We start from the raw sequence: 15,314 nt of genomic DNA, 5'->3' as shown, positions 1-15,314 counted from the left end.
ATCTCCGATAGGCAAGATAAAAAGTAGTCACAAACATCTTCGTCTCATCGTTTGTGATTCCACAATATCTTGTTTCGCTACCATATGATTAAGATTATTGTGAGGTGATTGATATTTCTAAGTTGTTCTTCGGGAATATAAGTCTGGTATATCAATTGGTTCCTGTTCACCTTGATTTATCAAAAGACAGAACAAAAATCGTAGGTATTTCTGTGGGAGACATATTTATCTATTCCTATAGAATTTTTTGTGTGAGACCGATTTATTTATATCAAGTCTTCGATTTTGGGTCGTAGAAACTCTTGGTTGTGGGTGAGATCATCTAAGGGAATCAAGTGCGTAGTATCATGCTGGGATCAGAGATGTAAGGAGTGCAACTGTACCTTGAATCAGTGTGAGATTGATTAGGGTTCAACTACAGTCCAGTCCGAAGTTCATTGGTAGTAGGCTAGTGTCTATAACGGCTTAATACAGTGTGGTGTTCAAATATGGACCCTAGTTAGCAATTCGGAGTTCGGCATACGTACGGATATTATACGGATTGGTAGAAGTCAAATTCGGTCAAAACCCGGTCAACGGTTCGTGATTCGGCAGTAATTCGGAACGGCATACGTACGTGTATAATTCGTTTTAGAGATATGAGTTCGGCGCATAAAATTCGACTTATATATATAATAAATTAGTAAACATTTGAGGTACAAATACAGGGTTTTGGAATAATTTTCTGGTCTTATAAAATATATATTAAATATGTACATTTCTAATAAAAAAACAAAGTTAGCCATAGTGGTCTGACGGATAGCGGACGGATTTGAGGCTGTCTGTTCGAGCCTCTTCACTTACTTTGTTTTGTAAAAACTTTCTGTAGGGAACTTAAGTGTTTGGGCTTCGCTGGACTATGTGCAAATGGGCCGGTTTAATTACGCGAGTTCTTGTTCGGGACGGAAAATACACGTATAAACCGGGAAGCCGAGAATATACGCGTTCCTGGTTCGCAGTTCCATTCGGACGGACGACTTATTCGTTCCCGTTCAGTACGTAAAAACGGGGTTTTTCTGCATTTGTGGTTTCCAACCTTTGAAATATCACAGGTTGTGCGTTGAATCGATCAATTGGTAAATCCAACCTTTGGTTGTTGATTGAAATTGATTGATCCTTGAACATCAGTCTTTGGTACCGCTCAAGTTATTTCTCTTATATTCAATCGGGCTAGCAAATTCCTATTTGCTGATTCAGATTGAATTGAGATTTAGAGATACAAAAGCTCTTTGATATACTTTTCTCTAGATTGAGTCTGACTGTCTAATTGATTCTAGTTTGTCTATTCAGATTGCCAAACGAATTGTTGGGTGTGGTTTTCAGACCTCCGCCTTTTCAATTCCACCACCACCCTTTGAAGAGAGGTTTCCTTAAATCAATTGTTACTCTAGCAGTAATCATCCTACCAAAACCTAGTCTGCAATTCTTTGGATCAGTCCGTAGTTTAGGACCCAACTCTTCTAATGCTTCATCTACTATTTGAACATAGTGATGATCAAGAGAAGTTTTTTAGTTGAACATCCCACTCTTGGTGGGAAAAAACTTGATCTTTCACGGCAGCAGATGCATCACACTTTTTGAGGTTAAGATGATATTTCTTAATATTCCATGGGACTTTTTTGAGAATAGCTTCAACAATGTCATGAGAGTTAAACTTAAAGAGAAAAATATTTTTATCCAGAGATCTAACATCCCTTGTTTTGTACTGTTTACATAGGATCTTAATTTACTTCCTTACTATATTAGTTTCAATGGGATCTCTGGAGAATAACTTGAAAATCAAAGTATTACTCCACTCCCCAGTTGCAACCGAGATAACCCTTGTAGTACCTATTTCTCTTCGCATTTGTATGGCACATATGTCATTTATTTTTTCATTCTGCATCTGGGAAGTGATAGCTGAGACTTGCTTACTTGAAGAAGAGGCCATGACTATAGGGTTTGAGGAAAAATGATCGTAAAAAGGGTAAGATAAAACGTTAGGCTCAATATTTTTTGTTCGACAAAGATATAAATGGACTAAGAAACAACCATAACTAGTTATTTTGAGACAACTAAGAGGATTGAGATTAGGTAAGAAAATGTCCAAAGAATATGGATAGTTAACATCATCATTGAGTTTGTGTTGAGTCAACTGCGACAGAGTCGGAAGAAAACGAAAATACCACCGATTTCGCTGAGAGAAAGGGGGGAAATTTGAATTTTGAAAATTCAAACTTTTCGACTGGATCGGGCTAACTGAGTCAGGGTTGAGAGGCTTACAAGCATCACTGAGATCATATACTTGATCAAGAGAACAATACTGGATCATACTGATTAAATCCATCTTGAGATGGATGGTTTGTAAAACTGTGAAAGGAGCTGACATCAAAACTTCTTTAGATTGTAACAATAGAAGGAGATGGCTGAGAACAAAAGTTCAACACTGAATGCGTTTCATGGTAGATAAAGAAGGCCCTGCAAAGAAAAGATTAAGTATCCATTAGAGAAGAAAACATAGTAAAACATGAATAAACAGAAAGATAGAAGAAGAAGAAAAAAAAAAGATATAAGAAAGCTTTAATCCCAGAACCCGGCTAACTTGTTACAGAAAGAGGCATGGATAAACACTATGAGAAAAAAACTAAAATAATATAAAATTTATTTAAAAAATTAAAATTTTGATGATCGGTAATGAAAAGAAGAAATAGAGATTCATGGTAATGGATGTAAGAATTTTAATAAATTTTTTTAACACTGAGATAACTCAACCACCAGTTATGTCTTGCATTGAATTCCCTGAGATTACAAATTGTTCTTTTTTAATTGATCAATACTTGTGCTATATAATTTACAAATTACGAGCTATTCCTATGGGTATATCAAACCATAAGAATAGCTACTGTTGCACCATGGGGAGTTAGCTACACCTACGAATGATATAAATACTACCATTGCTTTAGCTTTACTCACGTCCGTGACATATTTCAATGGGGTCTTACCAAAAGAGGATCGGGTTATTTCGGTAAATACATTCAACCAACTCTAATCTTTTTACCAATTATCATCCTAGACGATTTCATAAAAACCTTATCCCTACGTGTTCGGCTTTTCGGGAATATATTGGCTGATGAATTAATAGTCGTTGTTCTTGTTTCTTTATAGTACCTTTAGTGGTTCCTATACCTGTCATGTTCCTTGGATTATTTACAAGTCGGATTCAAGCTCTTATTTTTGCAACTTTAGCCGCAACGTATATAGACGAATCCATGGAGGATCATCATTAGCTAGCTTTTCAGATTGATATTCGGGAATTAAAAATTAAAATTAGAGGAAAGAAATCTAAAAGATCTTTTTCCTAAGATTCTTGGCTCATTGATGTCATACCCTCACTTCTATTTGTTCATTCAATTACATTATTCTAATTATATTAGGATTCATAATTTGAAATATGGGCATGGCAAGGTGGAAAATGTATGTACCACTTAGACTCATGAGATGAAGATTCTATCGCGCGATGGAGATTTGTCGTTTTGCGGAACGATATAATTTTTCCTTAACTAGAATCCCACCGTCCCACTCAACACAATTAAATACATATTTTTATCAAATTTGCCACTTTTACCGTAGTGTGGGAACCCATGTGGCATGACAAATAATATTTTTCTTTTCTTTTTCCATAAACCACAGGAATAGTCCTAATAGGCATGATAAGTTAATAACTGAACAGCTTATTGTGGTCGCCTAAGGCTAATCCCTATGGGCTAGATTGAATTGCTAGATTGACCAAAAAGTGTTGCAAATCAAGAAAAAAGTGTGGGAAAAAAGTTAACACTACTCCTGTCTACTTCTCTCTCCTAGCATTTGCTCGCAGTTCAACTAGCAGCGAGATTGAAACGCTGAATGATTCAACGCTCAAAAAGTGGTCCAAACGCTGAACGATTCAGCGTTTTGGAATATTCCAGGGCATCAACGCTGAACTATTCAGCGCTTCCCAGGACGCTAAACTATTCAGCGCTTCCCCGCACAAAAATATATAAGTCAAGCGTTGTTCGGTTCTGCTTTCACCTTGACACTGTACTGTTCAGCGTTTGACGCTGAACTGTTCAGTGTTTCGTTACTAGATTCGCCATGCCATAGGACTTAGAAGGTTGCCCTAACTGACGTGGATGACCAATCTAACAGCTAGATATCTAGCTCATAGGGGTTAGCCTAAGGAAGATCTAAATGGGTGAAATCCATCATGTCAACCATGACTACATAAGCCGCTCAATAGTTCCGAGGTACATGAACTAAAGAACTAAACAAAGAACGAACCAGCTGCAGAGTCAGTCCAAGAGTTAAATACTTGGTTCAAAACGCCATAAGAGGCTAGACCAGAGGCCTGATTCCTAAACTTAGATTCAAGATCCATACATTTGAAATTCTCAAAGAAATTTTAAGCTTGATAAGCTTGTCCAAGATAGATCCCTTGATTAACTTAGTTTGATCACTACAATGACAGAGCCACTTACACAAGGTTAAACATATAGACGGGACCCACAACCCCATATAGTTGTATCAATTCCTTGCAAGAACACATTCACACAATCTTCATCTTACCATTAACTTAAATTTTTCCTGTTCATCTAGTTCAAACGAAAATTAGGTAATGGGCACAGGAGAACGACGAAGCAATATATCATATATGTTATATAAATATAAATAATACCTACGATTGCAACTTCTGTTGTTCATTAAGAAATTTTTTCTTGCAAATTTTTGTCTCTATAAGATTAACTGATGCTAGTGGGAATCAGTGGGATTTCACCCTAGTCCTCACTTCCAGTTTTCAAACTCCAAAAAAATAGATTAACTCAGTTAATAAGGTGATGGAGACTTCTGCAACATCATTTAGCCCGTGCAAAGCTTTTCAAGAGCCATATTTTCATCACCACCCACAATCTCCAGTGTCTTCCTCACCAGAACATCTGGGAAGCCCATCTCCACCAGCTTTTGTACCTGCAATCAAGTAGTATATGTTTTAACTTCTATAAACTGCCGATATTATAAAATGTGTTACCTCACAAGATTCTCTGTAATTGAAATTAAAAAAACCATGTACCTTTTCTTCGATGCCCATGGATGACCTCTTGGCAAAAGTCTCAGTCCAATACCGAGCTGTTCCCGCAAAGGTTGGATAGTCACGAAGATACTGTGGATACAGGAGAGTAAAGATAGTATGTATTAGAAAGCTGAGGACTTGAGCAACATCAAGATGAAGCCACTGAGGTGAGCCAGTGGACTACCTGTTGAGCGACCACGGCATCTTGGGGATCACCAGGTTCAGGAGCAGATAGCAATGCTTGTAAAGAAAGAAGCGCAGTTTTCAGAGTAAGAGCTGGGCTCCATTGATCCTTCAAGATGTCCAGGCAGATTGCTCCATTCTGACTACTGATATTAGGGTGCCTTCAAAGTTCAAATGGGCGAGATACATATTAAAATTTGGATCCCTAAAAAATCTATGCATCTGTAAGAAGGTCAAGTAAGAAAGATTCTTTGAATATCACTAATGGAGGATAGAGGGGTTTCACTATGGGTACAAAAACTATAGCTACATCATGGTGCATTGAGTTATCAGTACAATCATATGATCCTTCAAGATGTCCAGGCAGATTGCTCCATTCTGGCTACTGATATTAGGGTGCCTTCAAAGTTCAAATGGGCGAGACATATTAAAATTTGGATCCCTAAAAAATCTATGCATCTATAAGAAGGTCAAGTAAGAAAGATTCTTTGAATATCACTAATGGAGGATAGAGGGGTTTCACTATGGGTACAAAAACTATAGCTACATCATGGTGCATTGAGTTATCAGTACAATCATATGATCCTTCAAGATGTCCAGGCTGATTGCTCCATTCTGGCTACTGATATTAGGGTGCCTTCAAAGTTCAGATGGGCGAGATACATATTAAAATTTGGATCCCTACAAAATCTATGCATCTATAAGAAGGTCAAGTAAGAAAGATTCTTTGAATATCACTAATGGAGGATAGAGGGGTTTCACTATGGGTACAAAAACTATAGCTACATCATGGTGCATTGAGTTATCAGTACAATCATATGCAAAACCTGGAGAACGTGCCTCCCAAACCCATTATTCCAGAGTGATTAATTGAGCCACTTCTTGGGGATTTCCATATCACTGAATTGAATAGACCATCAGTTGCATTACTTTTCAGTCATTACGTATTACCACTAACAAATTTTAAAATAGACAGTATCATCTGATGTAGTTTTACAAGATAGTGGATAACAAACATATCGAATACAGTTTCACTAAACTATAATGTGTGATGCTAAGTGCTTCATATCATACAAGACATATATCTGACATTGTGCCAGCATATATGCGGGACTAGTGAAACAAGGAACCATGAATTTCAAAAAGCAAAGATAATTAACTATTAAGTAGGTTCATACCAAACTTTTGTTAGAAATCGCATCTTCGGAGGCTCAAAAGGGTATTCACCTGCAAAATAAAACCAATAACAATGCGAGATTAAGCAATTCAGGCAATTGCCTTTCCTTCCAAACCCTAAAAACACAGAGAGAGACATCAATTGATCCTTAATTAATTCAATCCAAGAAGATTGTATCACATTCTTCGAAAACCTAAAGTAAAACCCTAATTTGATCAATCTGTGTTATATACTCACAACCCTTCACTCAAATATTCATATAAAACCTTGAAATTGATAAAAACAGATTCAATATTTCTAGGTTTTTATGCATCAATCATGATTCCTAAGCGCACAAAAAGTTAAAAAAGAAATCCATAATAATAATAAGGAAAAAAAAAATAACATAAAGATAGCAACTGGTTTACAGATTATATACCAGGCATTTGGATATCAATTTGAAAGATTCCACCTTCATAAGGAGTACCAACAGGACCAGTTATAGTACCAGTGAGATGAGTAAATTCATCACCATCAAGTGTTACACTTATACCAGATATCCCTTTGTCTTTGTTACAATCAACGAGTTCTTTCTGTATACGTGCACAATCTACCATTCTTTCAATCTCCTTCTTTCCTGATAGAATTTGTGTCTTACAAAAATCCAAAATACCTTAATTGGTGAAAGAGTAAAACGAAAGCAAAAAGGAAGGATATCTGATATGATGATGTTTCTACTTGGGTGCGTACATGGCACGCTTGGTGGGACACACACAATTTGAGAAAAAGAGAAAGGAAACCATTCACCATTGTCTGGTATGGGAGTCAGGATCAAGCACTATGGATAGTCAACCTGGCTAGTTTGGGGTTACGTAAATTATTTGAGTTCACAAATAGGGGTGTACATCAGGCGTGGCGGGCCGGCCCAAGCCCGATTATAGCACAGGCCGGTCCGGACGGGCTTGTAGTCCTTAATACGCATTAAGTTTAACAGGCCAGGCCGGGCAATAACAAATTTTTAATGCCCACGGCCCGTCCATACCCATGAAATAATACAGGTCAGGTCGGGCCGGGCAGGCCTCGGGCCCAAGAGATGATTAAAATTTTAAAGTATATAGGTTTATTTTTTTGGCTTGATGAATGATGATATATTTGTAACTCGTTCAAATGATAGTTCAAGCAATTCATATTCATTACTGTAAAATGTAATTCAGAATTTTCTCTAACCCTAATAAATTTTCCAAATATGAAATTTAAGTTTTTGAGAAATCCATCACCCTAGTAGAAAAGTTTTATTCCAAGCTATCGACAACAAGGCAGGCTGGGTAACTAAACATGCTACCGGGCAGGCTAACAAGCCGGACTCCAATATTTGAACAAAAACCCGGGTCCGCCCACTTATAATTATCGGGCAGGCTGGGCTAGCCCATGACAGGCTGTCGGGCGCCCATGGGCTCCTCCAAACCCGGGCGGTACATGGCAGGCCGCAGGCTTCCGGGCATTCTGTACACCCCTATTCACAAAACAAACAACGCCCGAATGGGGATATAAATAACAATTGGGGGATAGGGGAGAAAAACAAAAACTGGATCCAAATATCAAATCAGGGTCACCCCTTATCTAATTATTTTTTAAATTCATAATTTATCCCTCACTAATCAGGTTTAGTGGTTAGTTAAAATTAGGAAAAATCTTAAGTATTTGTTAAATGATTAGTGTGTATTTTTATTTCTATTTGGGTGAGTGAGGTGAGAGTAGAAGGAGGGAAAAAATATTTGAGAGGGATCTTTTTTTTGGTGAAAATGAAAGATGATTGTGAAGAGAGAATTGCTGCTGCTGAATCTTTAGCTCAACTACAGCAAGGAGCTTATCTTGAATCTTCAACCAATAACAACTCACAATTGCAAGTTTTTGTGGAACCAACACCTTTGGAACATGAATTTTATGAGCATGAAGTGTTTCGTGAAGAACCAACCCAAGAGAGTAAACTAGCTCAACATATAAGCACTCCCAATACTCAGGTAAAGCTGCGAATAGGTTGAAAAATTGATTTTTTTTCTTTCAATCCACCATTGTTACTGTTGTAAAAGCTCGGTACCGGCATGGTCAAAGTATGAATACCATGCCGGAACCACAAATACCGGCATAGTATTCATACTACGACCATGTCGTAACCTTGATATCCCCCATTTTGAAACTAAAACCGGCATAGTACGCAACCAAATTACTATGCCGGTACAAAAGTTACTATTTACCTACCAAAGAATATTCTACGGAATATCCTACCGGCATGGTTGAATTATAAGGTTACCATGCCGGTACTGCATGAAAAACATACAGGAAGCAATGTCTTCCGAAGCTAAATACCGACATGTAAAATTATCTATATTTCCAAGCCGGAACTTTGTACCGGCGTGGAACCATAGATAACAAGCATGCCGGAACACATGCCGGCGCAGTTAAAATTTAACGTACCATGCCGGTACCTACAAAAAAAACATACAGGAGTGAGTGTTTTCCAAAGCCAAATATCGGCGTGGTCACTTAGATTACGAGCATGTCGGAACCATTATTTCCGGCGTTGCTTTTAAATATATTGAGAATGCCGGAAGCATCTCAAAATTGGTCTTCAGTTCCGGTGCAGTTAGACTATGCCGGGACTGTGATCGAGCATGCCGGAACTGCATACCGGCATATTATTAAATTTTTCTTTTTTGGAACTAATATATTTTATTTTCGTTCGATCCTTAGGTTGTGACATATATTGATCCAACAAATGCAAAACCGCTCGGTAGGGATACGTCGAAATACTATAAAATGCCTCTGATATGTTACCAAAGATTTTTTTTCACCTAGTATCTTGAATATTACCCATGGATTTCTTGTAATGAACCTTATAGTCTCCCAATGTTGTCCTTATGTAGGGAATAAAAGATCCAAAGAAAGCAATTGTTTGGGCTAAAGAGACTGCTCTTAAGAACATGCGTGTGTTGGTGAGGAATACCCAAGGTTCAAAAAGCCGTTTTGAGATGGTTTGCGAGAGACGTGGGCAATACAAGGATAAGAATAGCCATAAGAGAAAGGATTATGTATATCCAAAGAAGACTAATAGGGTATACAAGACTCATACGAGGAAGGATAATTTCCCCTTTAAGCTTGTATTCCGTTTAAACGACAACAACAATGAATGGGATATTGAGGTTTCGTTCGGCCGTCATAACCACCGGATCCGAAAGATTTTGTTGGTCACTCCCTAGTTGCGAAGATAAAACCTCATGAAATGGAGGATGTAAAGAGATTGACCAAAGCATTTATAAAACCGAGACAAATACTCAGAGGCTTCAAGGAAAAGGATAAGACGAACGTGTCCTCTCTAAGTACAATCCATAGCGCACAAGCAAGTATTAGAAGGGTGGAATAGGAAGGGAGGAGGGTTATGCAAGAATTTGAGAAGATAGTTTGGGATCACAACTACACGCGTATCATTAAAAGAGGGCCGGACAACAAGCCCCTTCAAATATTCATTTTGCATCCCTTTGTTTCACAATTGTCTCATACATGTTGTGGTATTATTTTGATGGATTGCACCTACAAGACAAACAAATACAACATGACGTTGTTCAACATCATGGGGAACACATCGGACAAGGTAACATTCACATTGCTTGGTGTTTAATGGAAAACGAGAGGGACTATAATTATCATTGGGCATTACGACTATAATTATCATTGCACTAGGGTCGGTTTCTTCAATTCTATCAAGATTTTCCTCGACTTCCTTAATTTCTTCAAGGGGTAACACCTCTCCTTCTTGGTACTTGCAACCTAAAATCTTCTTCAACTTGCCAAGCCTACGCCGCTAGTTTCATACATCAAACACATAATTAGTATATATATGCTAATATAAGATTATGTGTACATTAAACGACTAAGCAATTAACAATACTTACTAGCAATCCAATGGTCTTACTAAGTTGGGACGTAGGTGATGCCACTGCAGGAGTTGGAACGGGAGGGTTTTACTGGGGTGGAACTTGAACGTCATCCGGGCGCACGACATAAGGATGTGACCATTGCAGGTAATCTTTCATGTAGTCTGCATCAACTTCATTACCCTTTTCCGCAATCTCCCACTTACTAATATCTACCAAACGACGTGGTTCCCTTTCCGTCCAATGTGCTGGTTCAGGATTTGGCTCATACTCCACCTGCAACCTATTGGGAGTTGAAAAGCACCGTGAAAGGTCAAGAACATAATCTTGAGGATACGTCGACTCAAAAGGTGGTAATTGCTTATATCCAAGTTTCCGCATCACACGTCGAGGATCAGCCATAACGTATCCCTTTGGGTGGAACAATGGCCCGTGGTAAAATGCAACGTTACCAAACCTCAAAAGTTGGTGGTTTCCTCTAGCCTCCCTGTAAGGGTCAAACACAAAATCTTTGGTACTCATCGCGTCTAGAGACAATCTCATATTGATCAGTCGACGATTGTTACCGTGTTTCGGAATATTGTTGAACTCGTATCTCTTGGTTATAGGCTCCTCGGAATCGTCAATATGTGTGATCTTCAAGAAGGGGCAGTCCTTGAACAATGTTGGGAAGTGTTCATAAGCCCACACATATACCAATGTGGAATGATACATATAAGAATCAGTAAATTTTGTTTCTAAGTTCATGATAAGGGTACATGTGAACAATATACATAAGAACATAAGTTTAAAAACAAAATTTCCTGCAGTAGAGTGAAATTCCCGACAAATTGGTTTGTTTTAGCCTTAGAGAACCTTCTCATCTCCGTCATCAAATGTGCCATTACCACGGTGCCCCAAGAATAGTTATAGACATCTTCCAACGGATCCAAGTACTGAAGGTAGTTTGCACTAACCCTGTTTCCACTAGTGTCAGGGAATACCTTAGTGCCCAAGATGTATAACAGGTACGCAGCGGTTGTATAGAAAATTTGCACAGGGTCCCATCCATCCTCCGAACTTCTTTCCTTTGTTTTTTCAAACTTCTTCTTAAGAAGCGTCAACTTGAATGTCTTTGTCCTACTAGCCTTAGATACATAGAAGCTCTCCACAGAAGTTTTTTAGTCCCAACCAAACAGCTTGTTAGTCAGAGTGTGCAACTTCGACCATTCTAGGTCCAGAGACTTATCTTCTTCTGCAATTGATTTTCCGATAACATTCAAGCCTAGAATGTTCTAAGCATCTTCAGGGATGAAGGTCATCTCCTCAAAAGGGAAGTGCATGGTATCAGTTTCACCATGATACCTTTCGACGAAGCAATTGACAGTCACAGAATCAAGCTTCACATAATTTATAACCAAAGCATATTGACCAGAATCCCTTACTATTGTTTGGACCTCTTCACATTCCTCAGACAAATTCCAACCATCCGCAGCTTGGTTTCGGCAAACACGCACAGCCTTCTTATGATCCTACAATTAGAAGACAATACAATTAAGAGATTTTACATAAATACACAACAATACTTATGCACAATATAAAAAAATGCTTACATAGGTTTGATAGATAGTACGAGCCCACGATTCCTTGTATCCAAATAGCATTTTCGGTTCCGGAGCTTCACCCCAAATTCTACTACGTTCAAGGTCAGGTATCATGTCATCAATGTGAGGAAGGTGAGAAACTTTAACTTTTACTTTGACTATGCCCTTGCCCTTCTTGCCCTTTCCTTGTGTTGGTTGTTGACTTGGCCCACCAACTTCGCTTTGGCTTGATAATTGACTTGGATGAACCTCATCATCTTCCTCCTCGCTTTCCTCTTCATCATACTCATCGTCCTCAACAGTTCCAGTAGGTTCACGGATTACAAGTCGACTACGGTCACCACCACTCTCCCAAATTATCCCTCTTGTATCAGCCCCCAGACGCATCTTGCGACCTTGATCTTTCCCTCGAGGAGGCAGAGACTGAGGAGTATCAAGACCGTCCTTCCTTCTTCTCTTAGTGACGGCATCTTTAGTTTTTCTTTTGTTAGCTTCCTTGGATTTTGACCTATATCATAAGCACATGAAATGAATATAAGACAAGTCACTTTCAGTTCTAGTCCCGGCATAGACTCACTTAAACAAACCACGACGGTGCATAGCTCCCGACATAGTAACTTAGTCAATAACTCTTATCGGTACACTGTACAGGCAGTGGACATTAACTGTCGGCAATGCCGGTAGTCTTATGTAATTCTCCTGGATACCAAAAGATCACTACTGGCACTCTCGAAATAAATCAATTCCATGACGTAACTGGGTACCGGCATACAATGCAACCTAAAACATATGCCGGTACTGGTGACAAATTCACAGGTGTTCCTGTAAGTTTAAAGTCCACTACCGGCATACTCTAATTATTATTAAGGAATGCCGTAACCTAAAACCGGCATAGTATTCTACCCAATTTCTATGCCGGTACATGACATTCAGTTTCAGGGTTTGAAAATGACATTGCATTCATGCTAACATCTAAGCCGTAACTTAATATCAGCACTATATTCATTCTAAATTGAATGCCGTAACTCAGTACCGGCATTATATTCATACATATTTCAGTGTCGGTACTCTCTGTGAGTTAGGGTTCGCGATTCTAACCTAAACCCATTGCTATAAATCGATTTAAACACTCATAAAGTAGTTTAAAATCACTTACCTTCTCACAGAAGCCATGTTTGCGAGAGGTTGATTGTCCGAGTTCGCTGCTTCTTCTTCTTCTTTCTCTTGAGCAATCTTAGCAAGTCTTTGTTATAATTTCTGTTCACCAATCGATTTTGAGTTCGATTGGGCATTTGGTTTCTTTCTTGGAGGCATTGTTATGATTCGGGTAGGTTAATCGACGAAGAAATTTTTGAATCGACGATTAATCGACGAAGAGCGGATGAAGAACGATGAAGGAAAAAAAATTCAGAACCCTAAACCTAGAAGAGTGTCTGTACTGATTTGAGAGAAAGGGGGATATTTGATTCGGTTTTTAGATTTTAAGTTTTAGGGGAAAGGGTAGTATAGTCTTTTTATAATGTTTTTTAATTAAGCAAAGGGTATTTTAGTATTTTCATACCCAAAAATCATCTGTTAACAGACACTACCGGTTGGGGGAAGTGATGCATATTCCCTAATCGCGCGTTCAAAACAAAGTAACTTACAAAAAAAAAATTTACCAAACAATCAGAAAACAAAGTAAGACATTTTGAAGTAAAATGGAAAACCCTTTAGATAACTATTTTTTTTAAACTGGGCAGATTGAGGTATATCCAGATTAATTGGGGTACACAAATTTTGTTCCCAACCGTAATAGTGAAATAAGGGATGTCTAATATGTATAAAATTACCTAATTACCCTTCCCTTAATAATAACTAAAACTAGTCCTTTTTTTGCCCTAAATTAAGAAACTACATTTCTTATTATTATGAAGATCGATATAAATCACAATATTCAATCGATAGAATCGTACGAGACTTTCGTTGGTAGCCTAGCAACAAGCTGAGCACCAACTCCCTTCTGAATAGCAAATGATTTTTTTTTTGGTTTAAGATCCAAGTCTTATTCATTTCTTTCTCCTTCTTCATCAACCAAATGATTTATTCTTTATTCTTTCCTTATATTTCGTCATTTTTAAACGAAAATCTCATCGATTTTTCATACAGTAGTCATGGTATCTCTTCGTCGAGCATGACGACTTTTCATATTTATTCTCAGTCGTCAAGGTTATAGGATGAATAACGTGACGACTTTCCAAAGAGTTTTGTTTCTGAAAGTAACATCCACAGGGTCGTCACAGTCTTCATCCCTAAACCTTGACGACTAGTGTAGTATGAATAGTCGTAATGTTTTGAAAATCTAAACCTTAACGATTAATAACTCCCAGAAAATAAGATTTTTTGTATCCAATTTTGTTGTTGGTCGTCATGGTTTTGTAAAAAAATAAAAAGATGACGACTAATAGACAGTTGTTAGTGTGATGCATTTTCGACCATGACGACTGTAAATGCGAAAAAACAATGTTTGGTCGGCATATTTTGTTTCAATCGAGCATGCCGGGAAAATTTGGTCGACATCCTTTGTTTCAGTTGAGCATGCCGACTTTTCATGGACTTAATTCTGAAAGTGTTTGGTTGGCGTTCTTTTTTTTTTTCTTTCAGTCGAGCATACCGACTTTCCACAATATGATTTCTGAAATTGTTGATTTCTGAAATTGTTGATTTCTTCTGTAATTTGGAGAATATAACCATTAAACAGTTGCATAATCCTCTTATTAGAAGTGTTTGGCTAGTGTAGTTTTATTTCCATTACAAAAAAAATTCTCAAAACAATTTTTCTTTTCCTCAAAGATCTTCCAACCAAAAAGTTCTATCTAATCAAAACAAGATTTCATAAATTTTAATTCAACTCATTAATCGAACTAGATTATTAAACTAAATAGGTTGATTGGTGCTAATTAAATAAGGGCAGTTTAGCCATTTTCAAAAATATACTGCTAAGGGGATTTTGGATTTACTTCCTAATGACCCTATTTTGTCTTATTTGGTATACCCCAGTTAAAACGGGTATACTCCAATCTCGCCAGTTTTATTAATAGTTAATTATTTCTCATTAATAAATGTTAATTTAGTTGATTAAAAGATGTTGAATCTTGTTAACCTAAAAACCAACTAATGTTAATTCATCTCCAAAACATAAAAAAAATCAATTAACCCAGAATCGATGAATTTCATGCACTCGTAGACCGATTCTGGGTTGATGTTTTAATTCACGAAGAACACCCAGAATTGATCCATATTACTTACTACATAGTCAGATTGTTAGAGACGGAGATTATAAATTACATATAGACCGA

The 15,314-nt window shown here is 37.7% G+C and overlaps 1 protein-coding gene across 1 annotated transcript; it reads right to left on the bottom strand.

Moving 5' to 3' along the window:
• Nucleotides 1–4,681: 4,681 nt before the first annotated feature.
• On the bottom strand, nt 4,682–7,241 carry LOC113362814 (ubiquitin-conjugating enzyme E2 27-like). The gene is made up of 5 exons (XM_026605309.1): nt 6,901–7,241; nt 6,484–6,532; nt 5,307–5,466; nt 5,123–5,212; nt 4,682–5,019 (listed from the first exon to the last, which is right to left on the bottom strand). The coding sequence occupies exons 1-5, from the start codon at nt 7,076–7,078 to the stop codon at nt 4,912–4,914; spliced, it is 585 nt and encodes a 194-aa protein (XP_026461094.1). The 5' UTR covers nt 7,079–7,241; the 3' UTR covers nt 4,682–4,911.
• Nucleotides 7,242–15,314: the final 8,073 nt, after the last annotated feature.

The sequence above is a fragment of the Papaver somniferum genome, chromosome 4, assembly GCF_003573695.1.
Source record: "Papaver somniferum cultivar HN1 chromosome 4, ASM357369v1, whole genome shotgun sequence".
NCBI classification, from domain to species: Eukaryota; Viridiplantae; Streptophyta; class Magnoliopsida; order Ranunculales; family Papaveraceae; genus Papaver; species Papaver somniferum.
The sequence above is the reverse complement of the archived record's forward strand: the minus strand, read 5'-3'. Positions and strand labels throughout refer to the sequence as shown.